The following is a 15,779-nucleotide window of genomic DNA, read 5'->3' on the forward strand; positions in this document are numbered from 1 at the left end:
CCTTGCAAGTTAACTCGCTGTTCTAGTGATTTTCACGCTCTTTTTTCGTTTGTTGCATCCGAATTGATTCATCCAGCTTCAGTGGTAAAACAAACATAAAGGAGTAATTCTTCTTTATCGGCACAACAACCTTAAGAGGTCTAGACCTGAAATTTCTGGCTTTCTGTGACTTTTTAGAAGATGGTGTAGCAACAGCTCTACTCCTTTTATCGCTTTTTATTGACTTCAAGGACTCTTTTCAGCGTTCGCATACCTGGCGATGGTGGATGGAAAACTTTTAGAACTCTCTCTACTATCATTAAGAAAAACAAGCTAGCCCATCTCCTAGGCGGCTAGGCCTTTTTTGTTGAACGAGGAGGAAACTTTAAAACATGAACATGTAAGAGGAGGGCGGAGGGCGGTTGCCTTCAGCATTGGTAAACCACCAATCCATTGGTCCGGTGCACAGTGCGAGATTCACCAGCATGATATCGTTTGCTAGTGGAGCCTCTAGTTGCCCATTAAACTGATTCTTTTCAACGACATACTAAGCCGAGTTGACCAGATCTCCATCCTTATTATGAGCATTTCTACATCAGAACAATTTTAAAAAGAACGAACTCCTTTAGAACAGTTTTACCACCTCAGTTTTTCATTCACATAAAACATTTTTAAACAATTCGAATAATTTCAATACATGACATCATGCTTATATTTCATTAATTTTTCATCACTAAACACAAGGTACTAGTTCTTATCCGTAAGTCCTCATCGTATTAAGTTCTTATCCTGAATAACAGTAACTGAATCAAAAGTTTAATATTAAGTTGAAAATGTGCGTAGCCTTAAACAATTTGTTTAGAATGCAAAAGTGTTGCTCAATAGTTCTTACTGCGGAAAACCGGCAGTACGTAAATTAAATTAAGCGGCTGGGCTTGTCAAAGCGAATAACATTTATTAGGTGAAATATTCGAAACAAAAGAAAATGGAAATGTAAGCAGTATGAAAATCAATCTGATATGTGCGATGAGATGAGATTTGAAAACGGATTCGATTTAAATTTGCCATAACCTTCACACGCCTTGCCCAAGGGTGGACAAAGAATCCTGACTTTGGCCAACACCCGTCGCTAGGCTGGACAGAGTTTCAAGCGACCGACTAAAACCAACTGTCCGAAGTGCTTTAAGCCCATCGAGCAACACAATTTCCTGCTCCCGATTCTTGCCACACTCGCACGCCACATAGATGGACGTACGGGCAAACTGTAGCGGTGCCAGTAGACGGGGCGATTCTCGCAAACTAATGAACGCACGCCGCTCATCATCTGCATGGGCCTGGCGACAGGCCAGATCTTTCGTGTAGGACTTACTAATGTACATTACCTGCACGCAGTCGGCATGGGCCACAAACAGACACGATTCACGGTAGTAAAACGCTACCGGATCCTGCAACCAGTTCAAATTGTCCGGCCGGGAACGCCATCCGGAATCGTCCACGAAAATGCCGACCTCCCGGTAGCAGAGCAGATACTCCTGGCTGTTGATACGGAATGCAGCTAACGGCGCACAGCTTCTAACTTCATTCAAAGTTTTGTCCGACATGTCTAAAAATTCTTCCGCCACGTACGATACCAGATCGATCTCGAAGAACTTGTCCGATCCAACGATGGCGGTATCCTTCGTGAACAGTACGGTCGATACTGGCAGAATTGTGTCAAGTCCACGGACAGGCTTAAACCGACCCGGTTGTCCTTCGAACTTCAAAATCACGATCCGAGACGAGGTGGCCGCTATAGCGATTGCATCCGTAAGTTTTCCACCAACCGGAATGTCTTCCATCATGCGCACAATATGCCATGGTTCGCTGTGCGTGCGGTTTGCAATCGATAGATCCAGCACAAACGATTCCAACTTCGGTTGCAAACACGCCGATGCATGGGCCCGGCTCTGCAGATGACGCAGATCACACTGGTACAGATATTCACCGTCCGAACCAATCAGGATTGCTTTCGGAATGGCATGCGACACGGCAAACGAGCGCACGTTCGAGATACCGCGGATATGGACGACCTCTCCCGTATCCATATGATAGGAATATAGACCCGTATCGCAACCTGGAAATCATTCGAAGAAGAAGATATGAGCTGCAGGTACTTTTTGGGTTTCGATTTAACACTTACCTAACAGCACGGCCTTTTCGCTGACTTCATAGATATCGTTTACGTACAGCTTCGGTTCGAGGCGTTTCGTTTTGAACAGCAAATCACCTACATAGTGGTCCTCTTCTGCCTTCTCTTCCGCACTGGTCATGGAATAAGCCGGACTTTTGCGTCCCGCCGTCTGTCCAACCGACTCAACATCGGTCTCCTCGTCATCACCCGTTCCGAGCTCCTCCGCAAAGTCGTCTAGTGACTCATTCATCTTACCCACATCCTCGCTACCAATTCCGCTCTTTCGCTTCTCACCACATCCACCCACTACGGAGGCACGGCATTTCCGGTGGACAGTAATGGCGCAATCCGAACACTTCCAGTACGGATGACCGGCGAGAATATGACGATCACACGCCGCGCACAGTATAGCCGGATGTTTCGAGGCGGAAGATGAGCTTTCAATTGTCATATCAAAGGTATGTACCTTACCGGATGAAGTACGCTTTTCCGCAGCGGAAGCAGTACGACGGCGTTGCTGTTCCGCTGGTTTCGCTTCCTTTTCCTTACGATCCGTTGTCGCCGTTCGGCGATCATCGTTTCGACAGCTTCGCTCAACCTCTAGATTTTCGTCCTCTTTCTGTTGCTTTTTCTGCAGCGTATTGCACTTCGCCGCAGCTATAAGATCCGTTTTCGCTCGCAGCAGCTGCTCCTTTAGCTGGTTGGTACGAGTGCGTTCTTTCTGCAGTTCGTCCTGCAGTTTCCGGTAACTGGTAGTCGATTCTACTGGCACATTATTACCCAGCGCTCCGCCAGCATTAGGTACAATGTTTTCCTTCCGCTCACAGGCTGACGACGATGTGCCAAAGATCAGTCCTGCTAGCGTTTTCTTTTTCTTGTGTGCATTACATTCCTCCACTTTCGCCTGCAGATAGTCAATCAGTTTCTTGTGTTGGGCCAGCGTTGCCTCACTCTTGATGTCACGCTCGGTGTAGAACGTTTTCTGCTCCTGCAGGATCCGTTTCACGTGCTCTAGCTCGGCAGTCAACTGTTCGATTACGTCCCGCTGCTCACGCATCTCGTTACTTTGCGTCGTAATGTGTTCCTTGGCCAAAAACAAATCGGTCAGAATGCGCGCATTCTCCTCTTTCAGAATGTAGTGCTCCTGTTCGTAGTTAGCAACTACCTTTTGCAAATTTTCAGCATCGTGATTCAACAATTCGATGCGCTCTTGTACTTCGAACAGATGGCTCGTCTTCTCGATCAACTCCTGCTGCTGTTCGACCATTTGCCGCTGAAGTTCTTCGAATTTCTTGCGCAATTCTTCGTACTCAGCCAGCAGATGATTCGTTCTCGATTCGCTCAACGTTTTACCGGAACGCTCCTCTTGCGCCTCTTGCCGGATACGGTCGATTTCACTTTCCTTATCAGCGAGACGTTTGCGAAGAGCTTCCATTTGCTCACCGCATTCCTTGTTGCGCTTCGATTCTTTCTCGAGCAGCATCTCCATTTCGGTGAGTTGCGTCTCTGTGATGCTACACGCTCCCTTCAGCATGTTGAAGTTCTTTGTGACAGTAGCCAAACGTTGCTCAAGATTTTCACTTGATTCCGTGGCGTCCGCAAGCTCATCTTGAGCTTCGCGCAGTTCCTTCGCTAAGCGCCCATTTTCCACCGTCAACAATTTGGCCCGATCGTTCAACTGTTGCTGTTTCTGTTGGCTTTCCTTCATCTTTTCCTCCATCACTTGTATCTTAGCTAAGCATTCAATCAGCTCCGTTTTCTCAGCCAACCGATCCTTCTCCGAATTACTCCAAAGTTGACGCTCTTTCTTAAGCTCATCCTTCAAAACCGACATGTCCGCACGCAGATCCTCGATCTGTTTATCCTTGTTAACGATGACTTCCTGCTGCTGTTTCATTTTAAACTCCACTTCTTCCTTCTCGTGCCGGACACGTGTCACACGATCGTCCGCTTGTTCGATGCGCCGGGTCAGAATGTTCTTTTCCCCTCGTAAACCTTCCAGTTCTTTCTCCAGCTTCCAGAGTGAAAGGTTTGCGGAACGTGCTGATTGTTTGTCCAATATAGCCTGTTCACGGATTGCGGATAATTTATCTTCCAAGCATTCTTTCTGCTTCTCAAGTAACGTTTCCGCACCAGATGATCCCGCTCCGCTTGCCTTCAGCTGATCGATTGCCTTCTCTAGCCGGGCGCAAACCTCTTCTAAATGTTCGGCCCGTTTACGCTGTTCATTTTCGCTTTCCCTACATACGCGAACGTGCGAATGGAACAGGTTGCATGCGAAATACAAAACAAAACAAACAAACAATGATCCAGAAATTATTCTTTGTAATAAGGCTAAGAGAAGAATAAGTGCAATTAATGACCCCTGTGCGTTACGAGCAGTGATTATAACGGGTTTTATCGAACAGATTGCAAAATGGAGCTATTTGAAATGGAACACTCACACACAGACGTATCACGCATCACACGAAAGACAATAACGATTGCAAATCAGTGTTGGATATTCACTGCGATAAAAATCTTCATTATACCATCTGCCATCTGCCACTTGGAGATCACTATCAGTGGTAAATTTTTACAATTTAGTAATCTTTTTTTTTCTAAAGGTTGTCAAAATTCCTTCAAACTTTCAGGTGTTATAAATTAGGCGAGTATGCGGGATTTAACCAACACATTTGCACATAATATAGGAGCAGTACATAGTTCAATTATTCGGTTGGCTTCATAATTACCTATTTACAATATCTTTAAAACAGATTTGATGGACGGATGAAGTGCATGTGGAGTAGGAAATTATATCCATCTTTTGTTCCGCTTTGTTGATACACGTGCTAGTGATACTAAATCTAATACGAAGGATAAAAGGAGCCTGCTAGGACCTGAGAATGTTTGTATAACAATCATTCTTGCTCAAAATACTGCACTGCAATTTAAACCTTTTAGGATACAAATGATCTAGTAGATCGGAAAGCCAAGACAATCTAGTAGATCTTTTAAGCACGAAAAAGTATAAGATTTTTATATATTATTGATGATACAAACGCGACTTCTTACTAAAGTACTGCCGATTCTGTCCACCGCAAATGCATCCAACTAGTAAAGTCTAGTATTATGCGTACAACGTTTGTCCGATTCGAGTACGGGTACGCGTGTGACAAATATGATTGAACTTCATTTATTTATTCCATTTTCATATAATATAGTATACAAAAAAAAATTCAAAAATAGCATAGTAGTAAAACAGGCACATTTAGGTTTATAAATTGTATAATTTTTGTCGCCATGCGAAATAAGAAAATCAAGCTCCCCATCCATAACCAAGTCTCCTCCGTTCTAGACACGGACCTGGGTTACGCCGTTTTTCAAACGGTACAAAGGAACCTCAAAATATTTTGCTCTACGATGAGACAAGAAAATAAACGGAAACGAATTACCTACTGCTACTGCATACATCAAAACGAGCACCAGCTTATTGGCATGCTAATTAAAGTTAAATAAGAATGTTGTGTGTATTGATAGCACTTACCTCGCTTTAATTAAGTCATTGCGCAGTGTCTCGATGTTCGGTCCCGAGAGTACCGCCGTCATGTCCTGTATGCTAGAGTTGGCACTTCTAAAATCTTGCTCAAACACCAGCGAGCTCCGGCGGCTGCTCTCCAGACTGCTCATCGTTACCGTCATGTTCTTCTCCTCCTGCAGCTTGCAAATCTCGCTGCGCAAATGATCATTCTTCTTCTGCATTTCTTCGCTCATCTTTTCCGAAAATTGCTTCGCCTCGCGCAACATGTTGTTTTCTTCCAGCTGCATAGTCATTCGGCGCTTGATGTTATCTACAAGCTTTTGTTCCCTTTCCGCAACGAACTTTACGGTTGATTCTTCCTCCTGCAACTTGTCACGCAGCTCACGCACCTCCATCTCCAGACTGGCCCGTTGTTCCTTTTCCGCCTTCCATTTCGCCCTCAGTTCCGCTATTTTGGCATCGTAAGTCGCCATTAACTCCTGCTGACTGCGATCAAGATTTTCCTTATCCGTCGTTAATTTGTCCTTGGACTTTTTGAGCATATCTTTATAATTTTCGATCGATGCCTGAAGATGATGACATTCCTCCAGCCGCGTCACCAGCTCTGTGGACACTTCCCGCAGTTTATCGTTTGCTGCGGCAAGTTCCGTTTTCTTTTCAGCCAACTGTCGCTCGTACGCTTGGTCGGAGGCCTGCTTAGACTTTTCCCACTTCTTGTACGTCTGCTTCACAACATCGGCGATTGTAGCATCGTTTTTGAAACGTTCTTCCTTCTCGATTTTCAAGCTGTTGCGCAGAGTTTTATTCTCTGTGCGGGTGGCCGCTAGTTCCGCCGTTTTCTCCTTCAGCAACTCTTTCATACGTTCGAGTTCCTTTTTCGTTTCCTGCAGTATCTTGCTATGTGCCGCCATTGTGACAATCTTACGATCGCGATCGAGTACATCTTTCTGTAGACGATGAATTTCATCGCTGTGCTCTTTCACGCGTCGCTCCTGTTCCTTCACCTTTGCCGCAAGCCGGGCAGCCTTCATGTGTTCGTCCGTATCACGATACATTCCGGACACGTCCATTTCCTCATACACGTAAGTGTAGCCTAGGAAAGGAAGATCATGCCCGGAAAAATCATTAATGCGGGCGATATTATAAGTCGGTTTCCGGCCAAGTAATACTTTGCGTTTGCCCGTTTTATCCACATCGTCGAAGTTGGACGTATCGTCATCGCTGCCAACGGTCGGAATAATTGGAGGAATCATGTACCGCAAACGATCCCAGTTCAAATCACCGAAGAATGGGTGTCGCACTATTTCCGGGTAGGAAATGCGATTGGACACGTTTGTCACTAATCGATCGAGAAAATCACGGAAACTGGCGGAGATGGAAACGTGCGACGGGTAGGAGAGTTTCTTCGTAACACGCCCTTCGCAATATTCAAGAATCTTTGAATAAGTTTCATTCACATTATCCCCATGAAATGGTGTTTGCTCTACTATGAACTCATACCCGATGATGCCCATCGACCAATAGTCACAGGTAACATCGTGTTTGGCACTGTGCGTCGAACGACCTACGGTCGACAGTGTTTGTAGAACCTCAGGTGCAATGTAATCGGGAGTTCCAACCGGCATTGGACTCGTAACACTGCCATCGTCATTGATAGCCGTGGCATTTCCAAAATCGGCAAGCTTAAGATGCCCGAAACGGTCAAGCAAAATGTTTTCTGGCTTAATGTCTCTATGCACGAAACCCATGGAGTGCAAACTATGCAGCGCTGCAGTCAGCTCGGCCAGGTAAAACTGAGCAAGCTCTTCATCGAACACGCCTACGCGTATCATCAGGCTCAACAAATCGCCACCAGGTAAGAACTCCATCACCAAATACAAACAGTGCTGGTCCTGGAAGGCGTACTGCAACGGTGTAATCCATTCCGAACGTCTTGTCGCCATAATGTCACGTTCAGTCCGGACTTGGCTCGAAGAGACGGACTCCTTTGTCATCTTTTTCATCGCGTAAAGTTGTTTCGTATATCGTTCGGCCACAAGCTGGAAAAGGGGAAAAAATACTTTAATGAAATTTGTAGAAAAAACCATCGCACTGTTCATCACCACATTGAAAGACACATGTATTCAAATGGTCAATACAACCTATGCACTTACATGCACTTCCCCGAAGTATCCTTTGCCAATGAGACATTTTACATCGAAATCATGTACGTTGACCCTTCTTTCACGCGTTTCTTGAATGATCGGACGATCTGTAGAGCCAACAAATGTTATTAGATTTGGATTAAAATTAGTTGAATCGGAATCAGATAAAGCGATGAATACGACGGCCGCTTACATTTAGTAACAAAGTCAGCGATATTTTTGTCCTTTTTTTTGACCGCATCTTTGCTACATTCATCGTACAGCACAAGCAACGAATCCAGCAGACCCTCCCGGCTGAGGGCAGCATCGAGGAGGTTAGCATCGGCGGCATCCTTCCCGCCACTTCCAGGCGCGTCACCTCCACCATTGGAGCGACCCAGAATCAGATCGTTTAGACGCGCTGTCCTTACGGCGATTGCTTTCTGTTCTTTCTCGCGTTTCGACATTGCAAACAATGGTCAATTATACACTGTCCAATCAATAAAACACTTTCTAACGAGGGAGATTTACAGCTTTCACAACATTTTCAAGTAAATATGAAACAAAAATGACCCAAAAGCTTTGTTTTATCACAGCACAACTGTGCACGTCCTTGCGTGTTTATCGGTTGCCGCTTCGCTTTTGTGAGACTCTGGAAAACCGTTGCAATTATCGTCCAGTGTTGCCAGAAGATAACGCGCCTTTTCAACCAACTGTCAATATTCAATTTGACAGCGTTAAATTACACGCAGAATTAGCACTCAATTCGCAACTGTGCTGTACATTTCAACTCCACTTGCTTAAATAAAAATTTGGGTTTCTATTCAAAACAATCCAATAATTGTATTCATGTATCACTGCTAAAGACGGTTGTTTTCTTTTCGAAGTAAAAATTCAGAAAAGTTTTTCGTCGATTTTTCCAACCACTGCGCCGGAGAGAATCGATCAGCGCGATTGTCATGCTGGAAAATGTCAAAATACGTCGAGCTCAGGGCGGTGTTGTTGTTGTTGTTACTGGCTTTTTTTCTCGCGCTGACAGTTTACCTTTTCTACACACGCACACCTGGATCCTGTACGTGGGTGCAAAGAGGCTGCCTATATATGGTTTTCCTGCTTGTTTCGGTACAGCAAACCCCGTACACTCCTGTCCGCCATGTTTTCAGACGACAGTCCTTTTAAGTTCCAAACAAAGTAAACCGCTACGTGAATCAACGTGCTGGTAGAAACGCTGCAAAACTCTTTGCCCACAAACGAAAGACACTCAAAATGCAGCTTCAAACTCGATCGCCTCTAATCCGTCCTTGCTGAGCTCTGCTGCGCCATCATCGAGCGTCATTGCCTTCGTTCAAAAAGCGTAATGTATGTTAATGAGTTTCATCATCTGCCGCGCCGTTTAGCGTACAGTATCTCTGCATAACAGCAGGTGTGAAAAAAGAAACACTGATTACTATTCTAGCTAGAAACGGGCCATTGGTTATTGTAGGCATCGTAAACATTCAACCAACAAAAAACGAAGGCATCAAGAACTGGCCGTCCCTTAACCGTTTCGTTGTGCCGAGTGACACCCAAATTGTTCATCCAAGTATGCCCTAGAGTATAATCGGACTTGTTCGCGAGACACGTAGAACATACGATATAGTCGCCGTGTTTGGAGTGATCAAAAGAGGAAGATCCGATTCACTTCGCCATTTCGAGGAATCTACAAGAAATAGAACCGAACATGAATCTACAGAATGGGAGCGCCAACCGTGGTCTACACAGCAAGGATACAGCCAAGCGGTTCTCGATACACGATGCATTCGAAGAGGAAACGGACGAAGTAATTAAGGTGTATGGTTCGACCGTCATCAGCACACCGATGCGGGCGAAGGCTCGGTCACCGGACGATGTGTCCATCAGAATACACGACCAAAGGTAAGACGGCCAACATATCTATGATATGATGCTTATGCTTCCGCTTCCGGGTGCGTGTTTTTTTTCTTTATTCGTGGTGAACAGTGGTATAAGTAGTAGTAGTAGTAGTAGTAGTACTAAAAATATAACGGAAATGGGTCGAATATGTATTTACACATTACATTATTTTGCGATTGATTGTGTAGACTGGGTATATTAGAATTCTCTCTTCTCGTTCTCTTCCTCTTCTTCTTCTTATTAACTTCTTTTACCTTCATGCAAATGTTCCTTCTGATCCTTGTTGCTTCACGTCCCAATGCGTGGACATCCTGGTGTTGGTTGTTCTGTCTTCTTGTGCCGGCAAACATTGTGGACCTGCTGCTAATGAACTGTAATGCAATGCAAACATAAACACGCACACACACACATGTACGCTCTTACGCACACATACACACACAACATTCAAATTGTGCTGGCCCCGCGTAGTAATCGAGCCCATCTAAAATACACCGATGATACCACCTCCAGGGACAGCGACTCACTGATACAGGAGTATGGACATCTGTCGTCAAGTGAATCGTACACCTACTGTTGGCGACACCCGAAGGTGAGGGAAAATTGGCGCACCGTACTGGCCGCGATCGCACTCTTGATCATCGGTACCGGGCTGATAGCAATGGGTGCGTACGCCCTGGTGGAACCGCACAACGGATCGCAGGCAGCAGTGTTTTTCGTCGCCGGATTCATCTGCTTTGTGCCGGGTGCGTACCACGTCGTGTACATCTGGTTGGCGGCACGCGGCTATCGAGGATTCGACTTTTATCACTTACCACTCTTCACGTAAGTGTAGTAAAATGTATCGAAACGATGAAGCATGGAAGATAAGAGGTACTTTAGACTGTGTGCGAAGCCGCTCAACGGGCGGTTACGGAACGGTGGAAATGGACAGTACTGATACTGAGGTATGGTAGAAAAAAACTCCGGTAAGATTAATAACAACAGTTTTTGAAACTAACTTCGATAACGATACTTCCAGGTATGGTCTCAATCGGCAAAAGACTTGAAATAGTTCGATTCACTAGTAGTAAGCTTTGTGAACCGTTTTTGTTGTGGCAGTGGAAATGGAGCTTCAGATCGTCGGTTCTATCACGGCTTAAGTAAACAGTTTTATGCTACTTGCTATACTACATTCCCTTTACTGCAGAGAGAAAACCCCGTTATGGTGAGAAAAGCTTTTTGCTACGTTTCGGGGAGTTGTTTCCGTAACATTAGTCCCCCCGGGGGGATGGAATGTGGAGACTGTTGCATGCCGGCAAGATTAGTTGCGTGCCGTCAGCATATATACCACATACCACCGTCCAATGCTAGCGTCTTCCACGTTATCACAATCGAAACATGCGTTTGCTTTCCTTTTGGCAATATTATAAGAAAAGGTTTAATTATTCGATTGTATAGCAACGAAAAGTATAATGCATGTACTATAATGTAGCTAGCTGCGAGTATTTTTTCACACCGTTTTCACCTTCATGGAGAAAACGGATTCCTTCTTTGTGTGCCATTCTACTACCGTGTTATTTCTCGTGTGGAAATATTAAATACATGTTGATCATGATTGATCAACAAGCTTCTGGCGTTTAGTTTATGCTTTGAAATCATACGCTTATTAGAAGCGCATTTCATTCTACATAACGCAGCGTGTCATATTTCACTAATGCAAGACAAACCTTTAAGAATAGTAAAATTTACACAGCTACAACACACATTCTAACATACGAGCGTAAATAGGAATAGTACCAAAACAAGAGCTGTCCAAAACTGTGGTAAACACAGTACGTGAATGAGTGAATTAGACAGTGAAGAACAAGATTAAAGGATACTAGTTCATGCCACAGATTATTAACTCCCCTGCACATCGATGCAGTTAAGTGCTTATGTGTGCTGTAAAAGGGGAAAAGGGAAAAGTCAGCCTAGCTTTAGTATTTGCGGGGGAACTCGGGGGCTCAACTTCATACATAATTATATATGAATAGAAATATACATATGCCGCTGTAAACAAAGAATCGAACCACACCCATTCGGAACCAATTTTTGTATCGAAACAATCACTTGCAAATGGTGTGGCACCTTCTATAATAATGTTGTGCGAGATGTGAAACTAACAATAGAACGCCTAACCGTATAAAAAAGCTCTCTTAAAACTGCTGAAAGTTATCAGTTAATAATTAGGTGTAACGTTTACTCACAGGAGTGCAGGGTTAATTAGAGGCGGCACTTAAATTGCGTGCGTGCATTATGAGGAGCGTTTTTCAAACTTAAAATGAAATTTCTCATTCGGCCGGCCAGTTAAGCAAATGTATTGTAACTCTTTGGTTCTGGATTACAGAAACTAAATGGCACTGGAATGCGTTGCGCTGTGAGCTGTTTAAGTTTATTTCTTTGTACAAAATGAGGTAGCGATTTGTTTCGTTCAAATCGCACCACCCAACAATACAAAACCGGGCCACCCCGGAATGACAATTAATTGGACAGCCGTCAACTACTACTTGTGATAAACTAAGTGGAAAGAGATAAAGGTGCAGCGGAGGAAATACGCTATTTAGAAACAAAGCGTTAACCGTCTCCTTCACTGAATCGAGGCAAAACTAGTGATGGAAATGATTACGTGCGAAAAAAACACTTTAGCACGTAACGGGATGAATGGGAAAGGAAGGAATACAACAAAATTAGGTGTGAAGGGATGCGTAACGTAACACACGCTTTACGCTACAGATATTGTGTTTATTGTAATGCTTCGTTTATATTATCTCTTTTGCTCATACCAACCGTCGTAGATACGTAATACATTCTATATTTATCAATATTTACGTTTGCCAACACCTACTAGCGCACTGAATACGAAATTGTAAAATTTATAGCAGCAACTAATTTGGTAGAATGAAGAAAGCTGAAATGAATAGATTATGTTATAGTTGAGAAACGGGCAATAATGGCAAAAAAAACATGTTTCTGTTTGCGAGTTAAATCCGCGCTGTAGAAAGGCAAACACTAAACATAATAAAACACCGTGTAAACCGAGCTTTAACAAACCCCATTTTTCCCATTGGCCACCAAAAATCGAATGAAACACGAATCGTTTAGAACTTTAAAATTTATTATGCAATAAATCAGATGCAGGGCATTTGGAACAGAAAGTGAAACATGGTAGTAGAAGGGAAAGAGACAATTTTTACAAGTACACTTTACATGCACGATAAAATCAAAAATACATTTACGAAAGTACATTTTAGGACCGTTGCAAAATGGGGTGGATGGTATATAAAGGTGATTGCGCTCCGATTCGATAATCGAAGGTTGATATAGAATACTCACACAACAGTAGTGAAATGAAAAAAAAAAACAAACACACAAACTCTCTTTATACGACACTTTCCTCAATCAAGTATGATAGAGACCAACATTGGCTGGCATATTATATGGATTAAAAAAAACTTCATTGTAAAACCGTTCGGCTGGCTTAGTAAAATAATAGTTCGCCTATAGCGGTGTATTTAAATGACTATTGTATTATCAGTACTTTGAATAAACAGTTTTTTTAAAAACGAATCTAAACATTTCTGTAATATATGTATTATTCATAGTTCTTTTTTCTTTCTTCAATCCTGGCCCTGGAGTATTATTACAGATAAATCTTTACTTTTAAGTGCATGGCCAAATCTACAGCCTGTGAAAACTTTCAAAGGTCACTCAGAATAGAGTGCAATCATCACTTTCTTTAAATCCTTCGGATGAACGAATGCATGCGTTAGGCAATAGTGTAAACAAAGCGGATTCTGCACAAACGGTCCCAAAAGTCCCTGCTTAGTGTAACATGGATAAACGTGCACTAGAATTACGAATGATCTGTTACGAATTATCTTTTCAAGGTACAGTGGAGCGCCGATTATCCGGGCATGTCGGGATTCAATGGTGGCAGGATAATGGAATAACACGGATAAAAGTTTCATATACTTTGGTTGACAGATATGCGTTTATACAGCACAATTCAATGGTCTGGGAGTATGTATCAAAACAAAGATATTTTTTTCAAGATTTGTACATACAGTTATTAGGTATTCGTAAAGAAGTCTGTGATTTTCGTTTGGACTTGATTTTGCATCATGCTGATAATACTTGCGCTTATTATTCGAACAGCTAATTTATCACTGCAACAAAAATCCTTGCGGTCCATGAATTCTAACAACCCATCAGTATACGATTTTGCAGTGTTGAAATCTATAGAGATCATTAGTAAGTACGCATGGGTATAAACGCACAATAAAGCACATTTGAATGTATGTAACCATGGCAGGATACGATATGAAAATGTCATTTTTGAGAAGCACGGATAATGGGACAGCCGGATAAAAGGTACCCGGATAAACGGCGCTCCACTGTATATGTATATACGACTGACTCATAATCCCAACCGGGACGCTTCGAGATCTCCCAAGAGTCCTCTAAAACGCTCACGGTCGAGCGCCGTCGGCAGCCAAACCATTGCCCGACCTTTCTGGTGGACAAATTAACGCAATCACTCCATCTCCATCTGTCCATATGGAAGACCTAAAACGACTACGGGCTGGATAGTCCGGTATCATTCTCATGACATGACCGGCCCACCGGAGTCTAGTCTAGTCCACTGTAAGACAGTGAGTTCATCGTATAGCTCATAGAGCCCGTCTGAGAAATCGTCTGAGAAGTAAAGTTCTGCATAGTTCCTGCTTCGTTTATAGGGATAAGCGTTTTAAGTAGAGAAACTGTCAAGTTAATAACTCTGAAAACTACAGTAATTAAACTTTCACAACCTGAGGTATCAAATCACGACATTCTAACATTCTGCAGCATCCAAAGTATAGGTAGGTAAGCAAATAATATGCAAAATATACGAAAGATTCGAGAAGTAATAGAAGAAGCGTTGAATAGCAGCAAGGGAATGAAAAAAAATCAGAACGATTCCTTACAAAAGAGACACGAAGCAATTCAGAGACTCTTCTAGGTTGGAGAATATGCTAATCGGTACTGTGAATTATAAAGTCCCCATAAAGCCCGTGGTAACGAATTGGAACGGATTGACTCGGGAAAAATATCATATCGTTTTTGGTAGGCCCGGTTTAGATCGTCCGTCACTTATCTTTAATTTTGTGACAAATTTTGGGAAACTTCATCTTTAGAGTTGATTTATTAATTTAATTTACAAAAACCTGGGGAGATAAATGATGCTTCTCAAAATCTTCTGGATTTTAAATCTATTAGAATAGTGTGAATTATACAAAGGCTGGCTCCTAACAAACAAATTCTTGTCCAAGATTTTTTTCTGACCAGGAACTGGAATGCAAAATGTCGCTCCATTTAAAAGGACTAAATCTTAATTTTGGGGCTTCCTTTGGGGGATCATTCACCACTTCTGACCTTCTTTTTGGGTTTTAGGGGTTGTATTTGGTACAACAACCCCAACCGGTTGTATTTGGACAACGACAGGACCGGTCTAAAATCCAATCCAGACCAATCCTCCGTACACAGGACTGATAATCCGGCTACGGGAAAGTCAAAGATAAGCCAGATTCGGACGATGCTCAGAAGGGGTTTTGGACCCGTAAGTGTGGTAGGACAAAGTAACAAGCTCTACGGCGAACTCATTGCCGTGCAGAGGATTAGGCTCCTGTGTCATTAAGCTAGTCATGTCATGAGAATGACACAGGTAAACGGGTCCGTAAAGTCCTGTTAGGCATCCACATGGACAAAGGAGGCGTAGTAGGCACAAAATGAAATGGAGTGATGGTGTTGATCCATCCACTAGAAAGGCTGGGCGAATAGATTGACTGACGACGACGCTCGATCGTGAGCATTTTATGTTAGAAATATTGGTGATGCGCGAATATCACTAATACATTGATATAGATATTGACAGTAATAAAAGTTAGTTAGTGAGAAACCGTCAACCGAGTAGGTCGTGTTTGTTCTTTCTTCTCCGAGATACCTCCAATCGACCAAGCCAACAGGTTATGGGCCCAGGCAGTAGCTTAAATAAAAATATCTTTTCTTAAAGCAAATAGAT

At 43.1% G+C, this 15,779-nt stretch overlaps 2 protein-coding genes across 3 annotated transcripts; one reads left to right on the forward strand and one right to left on the reverse strand.

Moving 5' to 3' along the window:
* Window positions 1-693: 693 nt before the first annotated feature.
* LOC128301164 (citron Rho-interacting kinase) lies at window positions 694-8,259 on the reverse strand. The gene is made up of 5 exons (XM_053037512.1): window positions 8,007-8,259; window positions 7,823-7,920; window positions 5,676-7,708; window positions 2,159-4,389; window positions 694-2,092 (listed from the first exon to the last, which is right to left on the reverse strand). The coding sequence occupies exons 1-5, from the start codon at window positions 8,257-8,259 to the stop codon at window positions 1,053-1,055; spliced, it is 5,655 nt and encodes a 1,884-aa protein (XP_052893472.1). The 3' UTR covers window positions 694-1,052.
* A 661-nt stretch (window positions 8,260-8,920) lies between these two features.
* On the forward strand, window positions 8,921-13,272 carry LOC128300936 (transmembrane protein 134). Of its 2 annotated transcripts, none has more exons than XM_053037191.1 (4): window positions 8,921-9,151; window positions 9,249-9,706; window positions 10,172-10,647; window positions 10,722-13,272. In XM_053037191.1, the coding sequence occupies exons 2-3, from the start codon at window positions 9,513-9,515 to the stop codon at window positions 10,527-10,529; spliced, it is 552 nt and encodes a 183-aa protein (XP_052893151.1). In that variant the 5' UTR covers window positions 8,921-9,151; window positions 9,249-9,512; the 3' UTR covers window positions 10,530-10,647; window positions 10,722-13,272. The 2 variants fall into 2 exon arrangements, with proteins under 2 accessions (XP_052893151.1, XP_052893152.1); XM_053037192.1 differs by having other exon boundaries at window positions 10,214-10,647.
* The last annotated feature ends 2,507 nt before the right edge of the window (window positions 13,273-15,779 follow it).

Source organism: Anopheles moucheti, chromosome 3, assembly GCF_943734755.1.
Source record: "Anopheles moucheti chromosome 3, idAnoMoucSN_F20_07, whole genome shotgun sequence".
In the NCBI taxonomy this organism is placed as follows: Eukaryota; Metazoa; Arthropoda; class Insecta; order Diptera; family Culicidae; genus Anopheles; species Anopheles moucheti.